The 14,925-nt window shown below is 36.7% G+C and overlaps 1 protein-coding gene across 10 annotated transcripts in view; it reads right to left on the bottom strand.

The window, feature by feature from the left end:
* The window catches only part of RBBP6 (RB binding protein 6, ubiquitin ligase), a 32,247-nt gene that overhangs the window by 5,575 nt on the left and 11,747 nt on the right, over nt 1–14,925 (bottom strand). For 2 of the 10 annotated variants that reach the window (XM_087730381.1, XM_087730383.1), the window contains 12 exons: nt 10,588–10,665; nt 8,113–8,201; nt 7,897–7,993; nt 6,920–7,059; nt 5,855–6,027; nt 4,999–5,102; nt 4,206–4,561; nt 3,020–3,116; nt 2,861–2,939; nt 2,710–2,767; nt 1,190–1,552; nt 731–832 (listed from right to left, as the gene is read on the bottom strand). In XM_087730381.1, coding sequence (XP_087586507.1) covers nt 731–832; nt 1,190–1,552; nt 2,710–2,767; nt 2,861–2,939; nt 3,020–3,116; nt 4,206–4,561; nt 4,999–5,102; nt 5,855–6,027; nt 6,920–7,059; nt 7,897–7,993; nt 8,113–8,201; nt 10,588–10,665 — 1,736 coding nt within the window. Of the gene's footprint in view, nt 1–730; nt 833–1,189; nt 1,553–2,709; nt 2,768–2,860; nt 2,940–3,019; nt 3,117–4,205; nt 4,562–4,998; nt 5,103–5,854; nt 6,028–6,919; nt 7,060–7,896; nt 7,994–8,112; nt 8,202–10,587; nt 10,666–13,926; nt 14,004–14,925 lie in introns of those variants that run through there. The other 8 variants (XM_087730382.1, XM_087730384.1, XM_087730385.1 and 5 more) reach the window with 6 other exon arrangements.

Raw genomic sequence — 14,925 nt, 5'->3', positions numbered from 1 at the left:
TGACTCAATGCCTTACTCTAGGAAAGATACTAACAGCATTATTAATAGAGAGCTGTTCAGACTCCTGCTCAAGTGATTTTTTTGGGGACAGAAAGCATCAGCTACCCTGAGGTTTTTCTTCACAAGTTTTTATTATTTTTTAAAGAACGATTTCACATTATTCCACATATGCTCATTAGCATCATTCCTCCTCTCAAAGTCCTTCACCAATTTAAGATTTCCTTAAAAACAAGTCTGATCTTTTAATTCCTAAGAAAAATTTAACAATGTCAACAAAATACTAGCGAAAGCCACCAGTTTGCAGTCCAGGTTAAAATCTCTCCGTGTATCCACATGAGATAAACAAAAGAGGAAATGAAGACAATTTCTCTCACATATCTCCTCCGAAGTGCTTTGAGGTAATGGTTACAATCAGAATAGGGAGACGCAGAAAATCCAGCAACTACACTTATTCAGTTTCTAGCCTCTCACGGCTGTCAGGAGGTGAAGGATGTCACTGCAGAGAAGTTTAGTGAAAGAGACACCTGCTCCTTAACAACTGCTGCCAAATTATAACTACCAGTCAACTGTCATCTCTGCCATATTTGAGCTAGTTACCTACATACGAAACTCCTATCACTGCTAATCCCTTGAATCATCCAATCCATCTAACGATAGAGAGGTGGAGTGGAACTCCTCCTGATTCTTCTAGACAATCTGCTTCTCCATTACGGACATGTAAAGCAGTTACCTGGAAAACGAACGCCTACGCTCCTTTTGAATCTTTTTATATTCCATCAATTCCTTAGCAAAATCATTTGTAAACTCATCAAGTTTGGACTTTTTCTTTTCCCTGTTAAAATAAGTTTGACCTTTATTACAATTATAGTTTGACCTTTATTACAAAAAGACATCAAGAAACAAAACATGGCCAATATGAGAAAATGTATACTGCATGCAAATGCAAAAGGTGAACATCCTATTTAAGCAAATACAGTTTAGAATTCCTACAAATTTTAGGGAAAGTTTTAGAATTACATTTGTCTTGTTTTAGTTTTGCATGTTTACCATCTGCAATGAAAAAGTATATTGGAAAAAACACTATGTCATTTTTGCTTATGTCAGATGCACTTTAGTGTAACTGCAGTCCGATACTCTATCGAAATACAAAAATGAAAAACAACGCAACTTCATTGAGCCAAATACTTACTCCTCTTTAAGCCTCCGTTGTTCTCTGTAAAACTCCTCCCTAGATAAAGGAGGTGCTTGTGTCGTTGGGATGGTGTTTGAATGAGCCGCTGGTACTGCTGTTGGTACCCAAGCTGGTGACATGTTTGCAGGAGCTGGGGGATATCCTGGAGGGGGGACAGTGTACCCAGCAGATGGAGGCTGACCAGGTGGAAACTGAGGAGGAAACTGTGGTGGTGGTACCCCCGGTGGAAGAGGAAGTGCATGGGGTGGTGGAGGATACAGGGGAGGTGGAGGCACAGGCACAAAGACTGGTGTTGATGCTGGTAGTGTTGGGGCCTGAGTCCTTTGGGAACGTTCACTATGCAGGCGTCCTCGATTTGAACTAAAGAAATCCAAAAACATGTGTCACTGTTTGTTACACTCTGCCCTGCTTTTAAAGAGGAAAGCGAATGAAGCGGAAGCATGGTGGCAAGCACTTCTTGTTTTCAACTTAAGCATTTTTCTCCCTGCTTTCTGTTCGAGACTACACTCATTTCTTGATCCTCATACTTGCCTTCCACATCCTCACCCCCAACAGTTCCCTCAGTCTTCTCTCCTTATACTCAGTTTTGTGACTGTGGATGGATGCTGCCCATGGTTAAAAGAGACTCCCATCTCCCATATGCCAAGTGCCCACTGCTCCTCTGCCACTCCTTGATATACTTAATACTTCACACTTCTGATCTTCAAAGTACGGCACAGATATTAACTCATCTTCTCTCAAGCTTCTTTTAACTTCTCCCACATATGCTTCCTATGTTGTTGCCTCACAATGATGTATTTGGCCTGTTCTTGTCCCTGAATTGTTATTTTCTTGCTTACTGAATCTGAGATTTTAGATAATCTGTGGGATGGATCCTGGTTTTTGTTTTCATTTAAGATTTTATAAACACAATGCACCCTTACAATCTATCTGTAACAAATATATACCAAAATGAAGGACTAACTTGATGCTGCAGTAAGATAAAACAGACTCCTCTCTCTCAAACTGAGAGAAAGCAGCTTGGCTATTTGAGATGACTAAGTTGAAAAATTCAAATTTGTCATAAAATAACAGCATTGACTTTTCCAATAATTTGCCCAATCAGTATCAACTAAGTTGTTAAAGAAAGAATGTTGGAGGCTGATTTCTATTGGGAAATCAATTTCTTCAGCCCTATCCAGCCAGTAATCAAAAGGGTGGCTTTCCATCTGATCTTTTAATTATATTTAATTTTTATATGTAATTATGGTTTCCTCAGAAAGTGTTCATTTTTCAGAGTCCTCATTTTTCAGAGTACTAGAGTTTTATTTTAAATAATCTTACTGCAAGCACAGATCCCCTTTGTTAAAGCTAATTCACATTAAGCCATTTAAAAATTAATTACCACCTGTATTCTCCACAACTATCTGTGCATCATACTTATTTCATTATAAATCAGCTATTGCACAAGTTATGTGTTACGGCTTAATTTAACAGGTTAAAAGTAGCAATATATTGAATTTCTGTAGAATACTTACAGTTCCCAGCCTGGTCTGCCACCTGCTGAGCGAATTGTACTGGCTCTCATTGGATGACCTTTTGGAGTGGGGAGAGGCAAAAGAAAAAAAATCCCATTCAGTTTATCCAAACACAATTTTTTGGAAGAAATTCTAAAGTTTAGTTACTTACCAGTTGTGGGTATTGATTGTCCTTGAGGGCCCAGAAGACTTGGTAATGCTGGTTGTCTTAGCACAGGAACCTGATAGCCCTTGTGAATAAATGCAAACAGTTAGAAAATAAGCTCTATTAAAATGCAAGAATTACTGCATATGTTGAAATAAAACTTACCTTCTCTTCCAACAAACTGCTGATTGACAGAGAGGAAGATTTAGAAAGTTCAGCAGCAGTCACCAGGGCAGCAGGAGGTATAACAGTATCGGCATCACTACAACGAAATCCCAATTTTTTATTATTCAAACATTGTTTTGAAGTGCTACTTGAAATATAAAGTCCAAGGTGAGAAAAGGCTATAAAGGGAATAAAAACCTAAAAATAATCTTCACCAGATTTACAAATGTAAAGTTGGCCAATTCCAAATGAAGCATTGCCAAGACGCTTATTTCGACTACTGGCATTTAAAGAGGAAGCTCACAGGAAAAACATTTTATTAAGCTAGCTGCACATGAAAGGATTAGAGTACGTATAACTCACACACTGAATCTCAGTTTTGGAAGATGCAAGAACTGAAATTCTATTAGGAAATGTTTATGTGCTAGTTCAGAGGCTGCTTTAGAGGTTCTTTTGAATTGTGATCCTTTGTATTCAATGGTACAGCTGAGCCTGACAGTCTTCTGGACAGAATGGCTATTTGCATTCGAGGCATAAAGTTGAAAGGATATAAGCCCTAAACAATAGTACAGATTTTTAATGTATTTTCATATGACTTCACTGGGTTGCAAACTTAAGACTTTCATGTTTGTAAATACTTCAAATTTACACTGTTTCAATGTTTATTATGCATCACTGACTACACTGTGTATTACTGAGGATGACTCTGACATCATATTGATGATAGAAATACTGTAGAAAAAAGTAATGTGAAAACACCTGGTCAATTTTACCTATAATCATGCTTTTATACTTTTCATGAAAATATTATTTCCTCAGTACTAAAGAGAAATTAATGCATTCAAGAAGGTTTGACATAACTAAATGGTTACTTTAGGAATGGCTAGCCACTTAAAATCAAAGGACTCCTGGGGGAAAAAAGTTCCTCTGTCAGGGTAAACCTATACTGAATGATTGACAAGGGAACCAAACAAGAAATACTTCTGAGAAAATTTTTGTATGAGGCACACTTCCAACTTATCAAAGTGTCCTCATTCAGAGTAAAAGCAAAAAACAGAACTTCCACAATTATCTGGAACTGTCACTAATGATACATAAATCGCTAGCTGAGAAGCTCAAGAAGAGGAGTCTAACTTAGGCATTTTGGTGTCTTTTAATATTCACATTGATCTACAGGTTTACTTACCGAAAAGGTCCATCTGGCTTTTCACCACGGAGAGATAGGGACACTGCTGGAGGGAGATCAGAGACAACAACAGAAGACGGATTTACTGGCAGCCCAGCTGCCACAGATGACTGACCAGGGGCCAACGATGACAAAGCAGCAGAACGAGAAGCCAGAGAAGCTAATGGAATCATTAGTGGATCCTGCTGTCTGGAAATGGTTGGCCGGAGTAGAGGCTGCAGGTTGCGTGTTATTGTTTGTCTCATTAGGGGTGGTGGAGGTGGTGGCGGCGGTGGCTGCTGCTGCTGTTGCTGCTGCTGAATCTGCTTACGGAGCCTTTTTGTGTAGCCCGTTTCATTTTTGAAGTTGTTCACAGCCTAGAAGCGGAAAAACATTTACAAAAGGGTAATATGAAACTTCAGTAGATATACAAACAAAAGCCTCCACAGGGTACAATTACTTGTGTATTCCTGTAAATGCTATTAATCCTAAAATAAATCAACATGCAGCTACATGAACACATCACATTAAACACTGATATTAAAGATTTGCAACTCAGATTATCTGTATTTAAAGTACTTTGGTGTTAACACCAAATTTGAAAGGGAGGCACACAAAAGTGTGACCTGAATTTGCCAATTGTCTCTAAAGAGTTGTAAGCTTCTGTAACAATAGATAATGTATTTGAAAAATAAATTTAGCCTTATTCAATTTAGCCTTGCTTAAGGAGATGTAAATTAATATTTTCTTCCCTTTCAGCTTTTTACAAATAGACTTTTCTTACAAACAGTTTATGTAGAAGTAGTCAAGTTACCTGGCGTAGGAACTTGTTGGCAATTAAAGCATCAGGAGAAACGTCTGTTTGATGACATGTTGGGCATGTATGTTCCTCAGATTCCAGTAATGCTGTTCTAATACCTGTGAATAATGAGAATCATCGAAATAGGTTTTAGCCAAACTAAGGAAATTTTTTGGGTTCTAATCCATTATAAAAACATGTATACAATTACTGGGTGAATATGGTCTTGAATTGAGAGCATGAAGCTATAAATGTTCAATAGTGTAAAGCATTTCTAGTATGCAGCAAGTAACTATACAGTTTTGATATTTCACTATTGTAACATTTCAAGATGTAGAGTAGGCTGTGTCTTGATGTCTTGATTAGTCTTTTTTCTACTATCTAGTACAGTGAGAAATCAACAACCTCAAGGTGAATGAATAAAACACATTTCAAAAAATCATTAGCAGGTTTGAGTTCCGAAGGTTTTAACCAACTCTCCCGTGGAGAAGAATGTGGATTAAAAGCCTAACTCTCCATTTGTTGCAGACTACAGTAAGTAACCAGCGTTGGATATGTAATTTTGTGAGAGAAAGGGCTGTGGACGAACTAAATGCATTCGCTATCTAATACTGTAATCACCTGCACAATTATGCACTTTTCTCATTCTTGTCCTTCTGCGTGTGAAGAGGATTTAACTAGATACGTAAGAAGGGGAAAAAAGCTTTCTGCCTTCTTTTTTCTCCTTTATAAGAGAAGACTCCTTTCCTATTCAGGGCATACTTAAGTATTAAGTAGAACTAGTAACACAGTAATTTTGTTATCTCCTATTTCTGCTTTCAGAAGATCAGATGTGATGTTTTGAATTAACAAACATGGGAGTAACACTTACATTCGTCACAATAACTGTTTCCACAGCAGGGAATAACAACTGCATCAGTCATTATATCTTTACAAATGAGACATAACAACTCATCTGGAATAGGATCATCTTCTTCTGAGGAGGAGGACGGCTCCTCTGGTAAAAAGGGAGGCTTTTCCTTCTTTCCTATAGCATAAGCTTCCCTGGAAGGAGGGATGGGAAAGAAAAAAAGTTAAAGATGGGTAAAGGGAAACGTTTCCAAGCTCTGGATTTTATCAAAGGAAGAGAATAGATGGAATTCTTCTCACTCCACATTAGCCTTCTAAAACACAGGCATTTAGTTTAAACTACTTTTCTACAGCCACAACACTACAAGAGGGAGGGAGGAACAATTTTCCTTCTGCAGAACTCTCCCATTCATTGGATCAAGTAAGAAATGAGCTCAGACTAGAAAAAAATTTTTGACAGCTAGAAATCAGATTAAATGAATCCCATCTCTCCTTTGCCATAGGGTAAATGTAAATTGCAGGCTCAGGCTAAAGCTAGTCTCTGAGTAATTACATTTTATAAATGAAAGAAGTCTACGTTACAGCTTCTACAAAAGGAGACCCATGACAGAAAACCAGAAGTACTACTAAGTGCATCTTAAAACAGCCACTGTTCTCAGCACACAGTAGTATTTTCTTAGTTTATAGCAACAGGAAAACTTCAGTCTGTTTCACACATGGGATCTGGTAACAGTCAGAGGGGGAGGAAATCTCAGTCCAACAGCTAGTTGTTAAATTTTGCAAGAAGCCTTTGAAACATAAAACAGAAGCAAAACGAGCTTTCAAAGAGAATGATTCCAACTATAAACACTACCGAAATGTTTTGCAGAAATAGAGATTCTTAGCATACTGCAAGTTTAACCAAGTTCCAGGGGTATGAACAATAGGACTGCCCTATTTTAATATTAGAAAGCATCACAGATTTTAAGGTTAAGATTCCTCCCCCATAATTACAGATGCTGGCCAGCCTGGTTGCATTGCCACTCAGGCATTTACACATGGTTTCTCTTGTTCACTTTTTGGTCAGTCTGATTAATTCCATACTTACGCATCAATAGTCGGTATTGCATATTTTCCAGTGTTTGTCAGCATAGCACCCTTTGTATTGGGATCTTTCACCTCCATCATGAAACTCCTTGGAATTCCTGTGCTCTTTTTAATTCTGGGAACAGACTCAAAATTTTTGTCCTGTTAAGAAAAGAAATGCAGACATATCTTAAGACTCACACTTAAAATGAGATTCCAATGGTTATTTTAAGCAGCAAAAGCATTTAATCCTCTCTTTTTACCTAGTCTAAGGGTTGCTCAAGTAAAATACTTATTTCCCTAAATGAATATAGCCAGGATGTTCCGAAGGCTTGAGCAGTGTTTTGAACTCAATAGACATTCTTTAGCTTAACTTCAGGTTCCTTAAGGGTGAAATACCCCTTAGCTCACCATCCACTCAGAGAAGAGACACAAACCTGCTCCTCCTCCAAACCACAATTCAGAGTGACAGCTTAATTCAGGGCTCTGAACCAGTCACTGGAAAAACTTATATTCGCCATCTATATATGAAAGTTCAATTCACACCTCATGCATATACATTCAGTGACTAACATTAAATAGCATGAACACTCAACCAGAGACTTGTGTAATTAAAATACACAAATATTCAATAGATGGGGTCAACAGAAACACGTTCTTTTTATATGAAATACTAAAAGCTGTGAACTGTCATTAAAAAGAGTTAAAAACAGAAAAAAATTTTCCAATAGTATTGAAATCTATCAAAATATATGTGAAAGTTCACAGAGAAAGATCTATAGACGTGTTTAATGCCTATGACCTAAAAAAAGGAAATTTTACATTTACAACTCCAGGTTTCCCTTGAACTTTGAAAGGCTTTGCAATGTCGTCATATAACTTCTGTATTTCACCCCAAGAGAAACAATTCTTAATACGAATGTTCATGTATTTGTTAAGTAACTGCCAAGGTAAAAAAATTTAAAACTAAGTAACACCAGAAGTCCCCCACAATCTTACCCCATTTGTTGGGCAGTTCTTTATATAGTGGCCAGGTTTTCCACAACGAAAGCAAGTATATGACGGTGGAGGTGGACCCAAGGGTTTCTTCATGTAACTAAAAAGTTTTGGGGGAAAAAAGGAAAGAAGTATGCATGTGTCTCTCTTGTTAAAACAAACATCTCTACAATTTTTCCATAATCTTCAAAGAACAGATTTGACATTATCAACACTTACTTGATTGGATCATATTCATGGCCAGACTGTGTCATCATAGCTTTTATTTTATCTTCTTCGGAAGCATTGGCTTCAGCCAGATTGGCAGTCTGTTTAACAGGTAATTATTTGACACACACATTAGAAACACATTTAAGCCCACACAGCCAAAGACAACACCACTCATCCAATCCTGTAAAGAGCAGCACAACGCTAGCTGAGGTTGCATGAAAACAGCTGCTTATATAAAATATATTTGTCCTGAAGATTCTGGGGAGTCCTTACGCCATTACATGATGTTAATGTGCCTGTTAACCTACTTGAAAAGAGCATTCTTGGGCACTCAAAACCTTAGGCTCTGTTTGTACCTTACATAAAGACTTGTGTAACCAATCCAATTTTCTTCAAAGTGGACTGAAGCTATGTGTACAAAAAAATATACTATCCAGTATCTTTAAACTGATTTTTAAGCTCCAGACTATTTGAAGGAGAAGATATCCACTGTACAGTTAATTGAGAAATATGTATGCAAGTATCATTATTTACATTTTGCAGCATTAAAAGGACACACAACTTAAGAGTCAGGGAAGCTGTTTTTGCTTGCCGAAATTCAGCTTCTGACACAGAAGCATTAAAAGGAATCAAACTTTTTATAATCCCTCAGCAAGACAAAAGATTCTTTTCAGTAGAAATTTGACCATCATGTGCTGCAGGCAGTCCAAACTGCATGTTCCCCCCCACTAACCTCTTCATATTAAATGATTTAACTACAGTAAGCAAAACCTGCAGTTTTTTCCAGTTGATTGTGTCCTTTTAACATACAAATTGTAATATAAACCTTATGCAAAACTAGATCTTCAAATTATTGAAGCCAGCTGATTTTTTTAAATAGTATTTGTTAAAATGTTTTTATTACACACTAGTCCAGATACAAGCAGGGTCTAAGGGAGTGTCTGTAAATTATTTGGACCTTCAAGCACCTATCATTCAGATCAACCACTCATGTTTTTGTTTTTATATGCATTCATTCACAAAAGCAACCAACTAGTTTCAACATTTTATTAAATGGTTGTTTCATATACACAGTTTTTTCTCAACAGTAACATAATCCAGATCGACAGCTATGAAATCATTTCCATTAACATTTACAGAAAACTTTACAGATACTTGACTAATTTGTTTGAACCCAAACGGTTTACAAAACACATCCAAAAACCACAAAACATTAGTAGGAATAGACCAAAATTCAAATATGGCATTTAATACATAGTAATAATAAACCAGAAAACTGTTAACACATTGCCTCCACGCTAAGCCAGTCTGCACTAAAGAGGTTAGAGTAAGTAACAGTTTTGAGCTGCTTTATGTTATGTTCCTGTATTTTTCTGAAATACTTAAATTTTCTCGAAAGCTTAAATGTGTACACCACTTGGACAGTTTTTCACATTTTAGAGTAAAACTTCACATGAGTTTACAGAACCAAGGACATGTTTAGGGACAGCACTAATGGAGACCAATTTCTTTTGGTGGCTACCTTCCGAACTAGGTTTTGGGGTTTTTTTTCCAAATGCACACAATTTAATTTCTGCAGTGAGAGAGGGAAGAAGTTACCAGTGGGAAGAGATTTCTCTTTCTTGGAAATGAACTCCAGCCTTTATTTCCAGAAGAAAGAACTAGCTACTCTGCATTAGGCCCTGCCTTCTCTAATCTTTGTAACTTTAAAGACTAGTAATTTAATTGGCTAGCACTACGCCTTTTCACAAAGTGCAATCACTAGTGCTTTCCCAGACAGTTACACATTATTGAGCAAAAAATGCAAGCAGTTCCATAGCAAAACATGGCATTACAACAGTTTCAGAAGGTCACATCTGCTAATATGCCACACATACACATTGGTATATTCCTATAAACAATTAGGTACATTTACACAATTTACACAGTCTGCGTTCAAACAAATTAGATTGTGTTGTCCACTGTATATATACTACAATTTATGAAATTGTGCAGCATTCAAAGAATGGATCTGTAACTATAATGACTAGAAATTCAAAAATAGCCATGCAATTGTCCATGTTACAGAAATGCTTCTATTTTGGCTGTTGCAAACCCCCCTGAAATGTCCATAACTTACAGCCAATTAAATTCTTCTGTAAAAATTGTGTTAGTTTCCAACGCAAAATTAACGAAACGTATGAAAAACGGTAAACAGCTTCTGAAGTGCTTCTTCTTTGTGTCTTGAAGATGAGTAATACTGCAACATTATGTTGAGGCTGATAAGGTACTCCCCTTCTATCTTCCCAAACTGGGAACTACTCTTTACAGGATAGTATCAAAATATATACACATTTTGAAGTTAAAATAAATACTTGAAATTATTAAAAATTAAGGTTTTGTTCAAATTACAACAGTTATCCAGCTATAGATCACAGTATAAGATTTAAAAATACGAAGCAAACACTGTTTTTAAGTATTTGACAAGAATATATATATATATACCTTAGTAAGCTGGGCCAGAGAAATAGATGCAGAAGAGTCATCAATCTGTTCACAAAAAATTAAACACATATTCAAGTTCTACAATCAAAACATAGCAATAGTTAACCTCTACTGCAGTCTGAAAGTCTGCACTATATCCTCTGAGTGTCATTGAAAGAAGCATTTCCAACCTAGCATAATTTGTATTTGTTCAAAACAAAGTCTAAACCTACAACAGCTTAAGAGTGCCTATGTAGTTAATGAGAAGAAACTAAAATAACCAAACCCACCCAAGATCAACTTATTGGTCCAGAATATCTCAGAGAGGGACCCTTGTCAAATGCTTACAACTGCTTAAAAGTCAAAGGGGTAAGGAAGCTGTCAATTTTCAGCTAAAAAGGATTTTAAAGAAAAAAATTAAGTTTATTTGAGAAGGACACAACACTACAAGAAACTTATTTTCACTGTAGTTTGTAAATTAATCAGTTAATGTCTCATAGTTTCTAAATGCACGTGGTTATGCTTTTATGAACATAGTAGTTGCCTGTCAGAATAAAGCACAGGCATACCAGCCCTGAAACATGAACTCTGCCCATCCTGTCAGTAAGTTTAAAAATGCCAAACTCACCATAGCCCACAAAACCCAAATAAAAACACCAATCCAAAACATCAGCCACAAAAGCAACCCACCACTTTGTCTAGAAAAAAAAATTGCTTAAATTATTTAAAGGTGTTTATCATGACAGAGTAGCCTATAAAAATGGAGAAAGCTGATTTCTTGTATTTTATTAGACCACAGGCCATACCATCCAAATCAGTTTGGGAAGTGTGAGAATATAATATTTTCCTTGCTATCAGACCAAAACCAATTTTCAGTGGCAGCCCAGTACTAAATGAACAAAAGCAAGAAAGCGCAAAGCATACTCTTGCTGATGAAAACATGGATTCAGAGCACAATCCTGTAAGCACAATCCTCCATTGCAACCACACTCCTCCCTCCCAGCTACCTACTGGAACAGCTTGCAGGAATGAAGTCCCCAGGCCACTAGTTAGTAACGGACTGCAGTGTTTATTGAGAACTAATACTGAAGTGCAATTTTTCCACAAGTAAAAAGGGTAACTCTTATCTAGTTCCTTTCCCAGTATATTGAATTATATTATGCCACAAGCAGCAGTTAAGCTTACACTACTAAAATATTATCAAAAAGACACTTGAATCACTGCTTATTATGTCTTAAGTTGTTCAAAAAGGTAGAATAAAATTTCACAATGTAAACCGAACAGCTCTCCTCAAGAGGTCACTAAATTGATCAGAAGAGAGATTAAAACCGTTCCTTGGAAAAAGCTCTTGTCCTTTATTACCTAATGTAATGGAAGAATTCAAGGGAGCAGTTTTAGCAGACTCTGGGGAAAAAAATATCTACCTGCAGAAGATGACTCCTCACTCCAGTTAATCATTCCTTCTCTATGTTCAGGAAACCACATACAACATTACTGTATCGCTAACTAAAAAGTTATTGAAAATGTGCCTTTGGAGAGGAACACTCAAATCTGGAAAGAGACCTTCTTTCTGTTGCAAGTCTTACTGAAGGGTCACCTTTCCTTGTTTTCTGAACATTTTGTACCTAGTTATGTTAAAAAGGAAGGCTGACGAAGTATTTGGAAGCTTCATGCTCCATATGCAATTCTTTTTTACATGTGGAAAAACAAACCTATGTTCTCTCATGGCAGGCACAACTGCGATCATTTTGTGGTTTTTCAAAAGCAAACAAGAAATGAGGAAAGCTCTCTATTGTAGCTTAGCATTAAACAGTCTAGTATTGACCAGCAACTGAAACATAACAGTTAATAAACTATTAATTAGTTCTTGTAGTTTTTTAGGAAGCAGTTGTTATATGGCCTGCACTCAACAGTCTAATTTCTTAGAGGAGGGGATAGCACTCCTTTCTAATAAACAGTTATCAAAAGCAGCAAATAGATAATTAACGTACTATTTAGTATGTTTCCCAACAGCCATCTTCCAAAGATCCTACATTCTTGTGTCTTTTTTTTTTCCCCCTTTAAATTTCTACTGAAGTATTTCCTGCCAGTCCCTCAAATCAGTTAAGTAGAAACAACATCTCCATGAAACTTGTATACAACCCTAAGATAATACTGCAGAAGAACTGGGGGAAAAAAAAACCCAAACCAACAAAAAAACCCCAACAAACCCCCAAAAAACCAGAATGAGCCTATTAACTCCCATTTCAAACAGAAGTCTAAACAGAAACTAACATAAAGCAAGTGGGAAAGGGGACAGAAAATAGGAAGAAAAGGCTAAACTCACTGTCGGGGTGCTACATTTAAATTGTTTCCTAAAACCTGACAGCTTGGCTAAACTAAAAATTCAGCCAGGAAGGATCACCATTGTGCTTGACGGCGGTGCTAAAACAATGGGCATGACTCCCTGCATTTCTGCAGCCTCTAAGGACAAATACAAACTACAGATCCTTGCAGTTACTGAAATAGTAACACTAAAACAAAAAAGATCCACTTCCTTGATTTGGTTGTAGTAACAGTAGGACAGCAGCACAGATTTGCAAGTGTAGAATGACAGCTAACGTAAGAGCAAGAAAATGAAGAAATATTCAAAGTATAAGCTTTTGTGCATCCTTTTTAAAAAAATCTTAACTAATTTTAATTTTGCTGCTTTACTGTTCAACAATAATTGGCAAGCTTTCCAGTGATTTATTCCTACCACACTAAGATCCAGGTCCTGCTTTGAAATACATACAGAAATATGTGCGTTAAAAAAACAAACCAAACCAAAACCCCACACTTTAGACCAAGACCTGAGTTAGCTTTAAGAATAAAGCTAATTGTGTCTCCAACACTAGAAGCAGCTGAGGCTGCAGTGCTTTTACAGGGAGAGAGAGCAGACTTGTAAAGAGAGATGCAAAGCTTCCACCCTCCCTATGGCTACCCAAAACCCAAATCAGGTACAGTCAGAGTAAACAAGGGTGGACTGTTTTTGCTTTGCCTTTCATTTACTTTAATTAGTTCTAACTAACACTAAGTCTTCCCTCCCACTCCAGGATTTTTTTTTTCTTTAATGAGACATCTATGTTAGCTTATGGAAAGATGCTACTTAGAAATGTAATACAGACATGCCAGGGAACACACGAGGCTAAAAGAATGTTAACTTTATTTATGAACATGTGATTTGTGTTTATACACATGCTAGTAAACAAAAAGAAAAATAACTCTTTTCAAGAAATAAAAACCCATCTGAATTAGACCAAATACTGTAAACGTGGTTTACATAAATGCATTACATTAACTACTAGGGTCACTGGGCCAGTTAAACTAACTCAAACTCACAATGACAGGCATTCATGTCCCAAAAGGAATTCGAATCAATCAGCAACAGAATTACGGATGCAGATTCAGACTTAGTGTTTTCAGACCTACACACAAAAAGTTTTCAATTTTAAGTTGATTGTATACCATTCCACGAGAATCAGAGGCTGTATTCTTCACAGAACACAGACCCAGAGTTCATGAATTTCTAGATTAAGTTATCCTAACAGCTTATCAAGTGATCAGATCCAATGATCCAGGGTTAGTGTAATGCCTCACAGCATTCTAGTGAAGAAAAAGCAGTTATATTTAAAATAAAGATGAAAAATAAAAACCACCAAATAGTAATTTTTATACTATAAGGACTATTTTGAAATGCGTAGTTACACATATTATTCGACCCAAGTGGCAATTCAAGATCTAGACCATTACCAGTCAAGTATTTCCGTGTGTTACTCATTTATATTCTAGCAGCAGAATGACAGTGTTTTCAAACCTCAAAAAAAATGCTGCCCCTTTTCCAAATGTAAGTTCAAAGCGGTGGTATACTAAAGAAAGGCTTAACCTTTGAGAAATTAAAGCGGCATCCAACCCTGAAGTCACCCAGATCCAAAAATGTACTGCAGGCAGAAGTTAAGAAAAATGACAGGGATTTTACCCACAAATGCACCAGGCTCTAACCTTGTGCCAAAATTTGTATTAAGTATTTTCATTTGCAGATGAACTATTAAACTAAACTGCTTCATCATATAAAGTGGAAAGACCAAATGCAGAACTTTAGAATACCACTTTGTGTAGCAACGATATTTGAATTCATGGCAATCTATTAAAAGACATTTATGTACTCAGAGGGGCCCAAACAATATCACTTCAGTTACACAGTTTTAGTAACAAATACCCAAGTATTTAAGGACATGAAAAGGAATAATTTAGCTGCACAGAACTGTCCTCAAAATGTATGGGATAAGTTGGTTTTGGTATTTGTTTGAACCCCCAAGTCAAAAGTAAGAAACAGTACCA

This window comes from Nipponia nippon, unplaced genomic scaffold (assembly GCF_047370975.1).
Source record: "Nipponia nippon isolate SJK-2023a ecotype South Korea unplaced genomic scaffold, ASM4737097v1 scaffold_5, whole genome shotgun sequence".
Classification (NCBI taxonomy): domain Eukaryota; kingdom Metazoa; phylum Chordata; class Aves; order Pelecaniformes; family Threskiornithidae; genus Nipponia; species Nipponia nippon.
This window is presented reverse-complemented; position numbering and strand designations above follow the sequence as displayed.